The sequence below is a fragment of the Gavialis gangeticus genome, unplaced genomic scaffold (genome assembly GCF_001723915.1).
Source record: "Gavialis gangeticus isolate Ggan-Ray unplaced genomic scaffold, GavGan_comp1, whole genome shotgun sequence".
NCBI lineage: Eukaryota > Metazoa > Chordata > Crocodylia > Gavialidae > Gavialis > Gavialis gangeticus.
In genome coordinates, this window is record NW_017729031.1 from 49053943 (window position 1) to 49060204 (window position 6262).

The 6262-nt window shown below is 49.0% G+C and overlaps 1 protein-coding gene across 3 annotated transcripts in view; it reads right to left on the minus strand.

Annotated features, from left to right (window-relative positions):
* The window catches only part of GALNT3 (polypeptide N-acetylgalactosaminyltransferase 3), a 32774-nt gene extending 30983 nt beyond the window's left edge, over nucleotides 1-1791 (minus strand). For all 3 annotated transcript variants that reach the window (XM_019522735.1, XM_019522734.1, XM_019522736.1), the window contains exon 1: nucleotides 1165-1791. In XM_019522735.1, coding sequence (XP_019378280.1) covers nucleotides 1165-1676 — 512 coding nt within the window. In that variant the 5' untranslated portion in view covers nucleotides 1677-1791. The remainder of the gene's footprint in view (nucleotides 1-1164) is intronic.
* Nucleotides 1792-6262: the final 4471 nt, after the last annotated feature.

Sequence of the window (6262 nt, forward strand, 5' to 3'; positions counted from 1 at the left end):
AGGTGCATCTCTAGCAGGGCCAAGGAGGTGATCCTCCCCCTCTATGCAACACTGGTCAGGCCACAGCTGGAATACTGTGTCCAGTTCTGTGCACCCCACTTCAGGAGGGGTGTGGACAACACTGAGAGGATCCAGAAGAGGGCCACCCGAATGATCCAGGACTACAGGGCAGACCCTACAATGAGCAACTGCAGGACCTGAACCTGTTCAGCCTTCACAAGAGAAGGCTGAGGGCGGACCTGGTGACAGTCAATAAACTCACTAGGGGGGACCAGAAGGGTTTGGGAGAGACCTTGTTTTCCCTAGCGCCCCCTGGCATAACAAGGAATAACGGCCACAAGTTGTTGGAGAGCAGGTTTAGAGTAGACATCTGTAAGAATTACTTCACAGTTAGGGCAGCTGGGACCTGGAACCAACTTCCAAGAGAAGTGGTGCTGGCTCCTACCCTGGGGGTCTTTAAGAGGAGGCTTGATGCCTACCTAGCTGGGATCATTTGAGCCCAGTTTTTTCTCCTGCCCTGGCAGGAGGTCAGATTTGAAGATCTATAAAGGTCCCTTCTGACCCTACTTCTATGATTCTCTCTCGGTAATTATTAGACAGCAAGACTAATGGGTTTAATTCAGTAATTGGAAAAACCACTCCGTTCCTGCTTTATTAAGAAAAAACCTTTTGTTAATGTACAATAAAGTTGTATTTTTCATTCCCTTCTAGAATATTATTCCAAAATCCAAAACAAATTCTAGTTGACATTTCTCTAAGTTTTTGTTTTCTTTCTTTTTCTTTTTTTTAAAAAGAAGGAAATTTTAGGGGGAAAAAGTCTTTGAGAATTAAATGTTAGGAATATAATCAAAGAAACTCATTAGAATATTATTGCTTAAAAATCTCTAAATCCAAAAAAAAAGGATTTTTTAACAAGTTTTCAATTAATCCACATCTCAATTCAATTTCAGCTTATAAATGAGAGATTTCCTATCCTATCCTGACTGTTTTGATTTGGCTGAAGAATGGGACTTCTTGAGCTCCTTTCCAGACCTGTTTTACATTATTCTGTGATGCCAGTGGATTGATTTATTGCTCCGTGTAATTAAAACATGGACAGAATCACTTTCTGAATCTGCCTGGTATCTACATGCAAGGCCTCATAACGTAAAGATTTCAACATACTCAGGAGGTCGAGTGTCTGGGCCAAGGTCCCGATGCAAAGAAATCCTGTCGCTTGCAAATGCATTAAAGCAGTGTTTTTCTTCTCCCCGCTCTTTCTCTTTTTGTTCTTCTGGACTTAAATTGGTAGTTTTAAATGCTTTACCAGAAGCTCCAGGAGCATGAGGGTCCTGAGGAGGTCGATCTAGAAAAGGTTTCAGTTCCGCTGCTGTATAATAGCCTGGTAAACAGTGTCTCTCTCCAGGAATCTTGGTTTGCCTAACAGGTGCTTTTATCTGCATTTTTGGGTTTGCAGCTTTAATATTGTTCACAGCATTTAACACAAGGTCCAGCACATTACTTTTCTTTCCCACAATGGGCTTCATCCCTGGTTCATTTTCAGTGTCTTGAACACCTACTTCTCTTTGCAATAAGAATAAACATATTAGAAAAACAAAAATAAAAATGCTAAACTTCCAAAGTTTCCAGTGGGAAAACAGTCTCTTTAACTGTCGTCTTATTCTTTTGACAGCCATTCTAATATTAGAAATGTATCACCCTTACAGAAGCCTCTACTGAAGACGATCCTTAGCATAGAATTGGTTACAAGAATATTTCTTGAAATGGTAACACCTGCAAAAAATGAAAAGGCATTAACAAACACAGAATGTTCTATAAATGTACACTACATTTCAAAATACAAAATTAAGTGCAACTGTGTAATAAATTTAATAGGTTCAAATTAAAGTTAGAAAATGACATAATTAAGGTTGCCTAAAGTTTTTTTTGAGTGCTTCACTTCATAAATTCTTGTCTGTCTAGTAATACTTTGGGTAAAATTAGACAAACATTGTTGTAACTGTGTCCTGTAAACAGGACCTTAGTTATCCTAGCTTCAGTTATAGTGAGTAGGAACAGTTTCTAATACCTTCCTCCTCACAAACTATGCATGTTTATTTTACGCTAGATTTGCACAACTTCACGCTAAAGTCCAAAATAACAACTCAATTCCCCCCTTCTTCTCTAAAAGGTCCTCTTTTCACCCTGTAGTCTCAGACTGGGAAAGCCCATTGCAAGTGTCCAGGGGCCTTCAACTCATCGCAGCTCTGCTGCACCTGGGTCTTAGGGCTGCGCAAAATTTTGATGGGTGTTTAGTTTCGAAGCTGTTTCAACGTGTTTCGAGCTTGAAACAGCGAAATCAAAATGAAACAAAAGGCCTCAAAACAGCTTTGAAATGAAGTGAGGGCTTCAAAAGTTTCAAAATATTTTGAGTTTTGAAGCAGCCCGGTGGCAGGAGGTGGGGGACAGCCATAGTTGTTCTCCAAGTGGCTCTGCCAACCCCATGGAGCACAGCTTGGTGGCGGGACAGCCAGTGGTGGAGCCGCTTGGAGCACAGCCCTGGCCCTGAGCACAGTCCTGGCCAGTGGCTGTCCTCCACCTTCTGCCCTCAGGCTCATCTCTGTGGGGCTGTGGAGCCTCCCACCGCTGGGCTGTGCTCCAATTGGCTCCACCATTGGCTCTCCCGTTGCAGCACCCTGTTATCCCATGCACAGATCTGGGGACCTGCACCCTTGGGAGGAGTCCAGCACAGCCCAACAGTCCTCCCAGGGCAACAGGTCCCCAGATCTGCACATAGGATGACGTGAGGCTATTGCTGCCAGCAAGTGACACAAGTTTTGCTTTTATAGCAGTTTGAGGTGCAGTTTCCCAAAAACCGCTGTACCTATCTCCTTGGAACTTGGCAGACTTCATGCCCTCAAAAGGGGCTACTATCCCTGCACTTTGCATCTAAATCAGGCAATACATGACGAAGTTCTAGGCATTTTCATGATTCCCCATTATAACCTATTACATATACAGTGAAACAGTTTTGACAAAAAAATAAATAAATAAATAAAAAATGGAACAGTGCTTCGAAACTAAACAAAATGATGAAATGAGATACCGTCCCTTTGAAACAGCAAAATGGAAGTTGAAACGAAACAGTGCTGTTTTGCACAGCCCTACTGGGTATTCAGCTTTCCACCTTGCCCCTCATTTTCATCTAAACGATTACCAGGGATACTGGTTTTCCCCAATTTAAAAAAAAAAAAAAAACCAACAAAAAACCCAGCCCTCAGCAGCTTGCTAATGGCTGCTGAAGGGCTGAGGAAGGGACAAGGTTCCCACACGCACCACATCAGCTTGATGTTGCCAATGCGATGCAGCTCCTCCCCTCCCCCCTCATTTCACCATGTCCCTTCCTCACCCCACCCCTCCTTCCTCATTTGCATGCTGGCCCCACCCTGCGCCAGTCCCCGCCGGCTGCATGGGCTGGAGCAGGTCACAGTGTAGCGGGCAGGCAGGAGCAGGGGGCGCAGATATCAGCTCAGAGGGATGCTGTGGCCGGGCCTGTGGAAGATGCTGCCGCTGCTGTGGCTGTTGGAGTGGGAAGTCGGCTCCACTCCCACCTCCCCCTGCGCTCGCAGACATTGCACTGGGGGTGGTAAGTCATGGGCCCCGGGGAGGGAGGGACTCCTGCCGCTTGGGCTCGGGCTGACCTGGGGGGGCGGGGGAGGGAGCAGCGGGGTGTCCCTGCACATCCTGCACCCCCCCTGTAGAGTCCCCACATGTCCCCGTGGCTGCTGAGCCCAGGTGCACAGGTGTGGGAGCATCCTTGAGGCTGCCCAGGTGGCAGGGAGGACATGGTGGGGTCAGGCGGCACCCCTTGACCCCTGTGCCCCCAGGCCACAACTGAACCGGACAGGCTGCACGAGTGCCCGCTCCTGCCAGCCCACTGGGTGATAAAAAGTTCATGATCTGGTCCCACATTCAAAAAGGTTGGACACCACTGATCTAGACATACATATACACATACATCATCTAGACATACATATATACATCAACATATACACATACACACACATATATGGCAGCCCGGAGAGCAGCTCCCACAGCTAAGTTGGGGGAGAAGCGATTGAGGCACCAATAAGGAGGGAGGCGGGGGATGGAGTTGTGCAGGACTGGGGCTGGGGCTGCTGCCCACCAGGCAATGTGGGAGACTTGACCCCAGGGCTGCAGTGCTTTGAACACAAATGTTTTATTGATATATTTACAATTTTAAAGCAATTTGGAAGCCTACCAGTGCCTCAGTCACAATAGTAAAATAAATTCTAAATACCTATACATTTTGGTATTTGCTTTTGGGGTTCATCAGGGAAAAATCAGTTCCCCCTGCCCCCTTTGCCCACCAGCATATAGCTCCAGGCCCTTTACTCTGCCCCTGCCAGTGCCCCTTGCCTTCTACCCATAGCCCCCTCTCCCCCAACACTGCTGGAGTGGACACTCATCTACCAAAGCTACCGGGCCAGGGACCCAGATTGACAGCCCCCTGCCCCCCACAGCAGCACCCAAGCTTTGACTGTTGCCTGTGGGAAACAGCAGCTGCTGCAGCCTGAGCAGGGAGCCCAGCTCCCCCCATATAGGCAGCACAGCCAGAGCAGAGCCCATGCGGGGGGGAGGGGGTGTGGGCTGCGGGCTGCCTCCCCACTGCAGCATGCACTCCTGGGAGAGTAAGGGGGACCCGTGCCTCCCAGATACATGTGTGGGACAGGGGCAGGCTGCCTGCTCCAGGCTCCCCACCCTGCTGCCCTCCCCCAAGGCCTCTGCAGCCCAGTGGGCTGGACCCAGCATGGCAGGACAGGGAAGCTTGTTGCTGCAAGCACTGCCTACCCCGGTCCTGCAAGGGTCACAACCCTGCTCCGCCATCCCTGCTGCTGCTGGATGGGAGGGGCACCTCATCAGGGCAGCATGGTGCTTGCAGTGGCAGCAACAAGATTTCCTGCCTGGCCCCACTCTGCTCTGCTGTGCCAGGTCCCACCTGCTGGGCTGAGGAGGCCCTAGGGGAGGGCAGCAGGGCAGGGAGCCTGAGCCCACAGAGAGCAGCCCTCCACTGCCCCACGCACAGATACCCCTGCCTCCCCCAGGAGTGCACACAGTGGTGAGGAGCCAGCCCCACCCCACCCCCATTCCCCAGACAAGCCACCCATAGCACTGTCCCATCCCCTGCTGGGGTCCTGTAGCCATGCACTGTTGTCTTGGGCCCCAAGCCCCCCACACCACCTGGTGGGCAGCACCCCGGTCCGAGCCCTGCACGACTTCATGCCTCCCTCCTTATGGGGGCCTCAATCCCTCCCCCCCCCCACAACTTACCTGTAGGAGCTGCTTTCCAAGCTGTCAGGTGGCTGTTTATGCATGTACATTGCACATGGTATCCCCTGCCTGACTGCCCTCCACCCACTTACCATAGCCCCTTACAGGCTGGTACTCTACCAGCCTGCAGAGAGCTCTCTGTGAAAGAGTAAAATCTGCGTGTTTCTCTGTCAAAATGAAAAATCCACGTTTCTTAGGCAAAAGGGAAAATACAGGTTTTTTTCTGTGGGAAGTGGAAAACCCAGATCCCTGATGATCACTGACCTACTTTTCATTCTCTCAGCTTCATTTGTGGAAATGCAGCAGATCTAGCTAGTCTCTCTCTCCTCAGGAAAACAATGAATCCTTACCTTCTCTATATTCCCTCTATTGAGGAAACCCTTTTCTCCCCATAAACAAAATTTTGAATCACCATGATCTAACAGATTATTAGAGTTTTTGAGGTTCTGGCATTAGAGGACAAAGGAATCATAATAAGATGATGATTTAGCTCAACAGTGTTATCCACTGCCTAACGGGGAATACAATGAATTGTTGTTCTAAGAAAAACCCTCCTGTTTTCAAAGCCAAGTATTACAACATTTAATTAATGCAAGCAAAAACTAAGGGTTCAACAACCAACTAGCATGACTGGGCAGTTAACATTAGGGGCTATAGGCTGTACAGGTGCGATAGAGAAGGTAAGGGCGGGGTGGCAATCTATGTCAAGGAGCACTACACATCCTCTGCCAGCAAAATGGGGTCAGAGGAAGGGCAAGCTGAAGTGCTCTGGGTCAAGATTCAGGGGGGGCAGGGGGAGAGGGATTTGACGGTGGGGGTCTACTACAGACCCCCCAACCAAGAGGAGGAGCTGGACAGGGAATTTTCAGGCCAGCTTGCAGAGGCACTAAAATCAAGGGATGTAGTGGTCATGGGCGATTTTAATTACCCA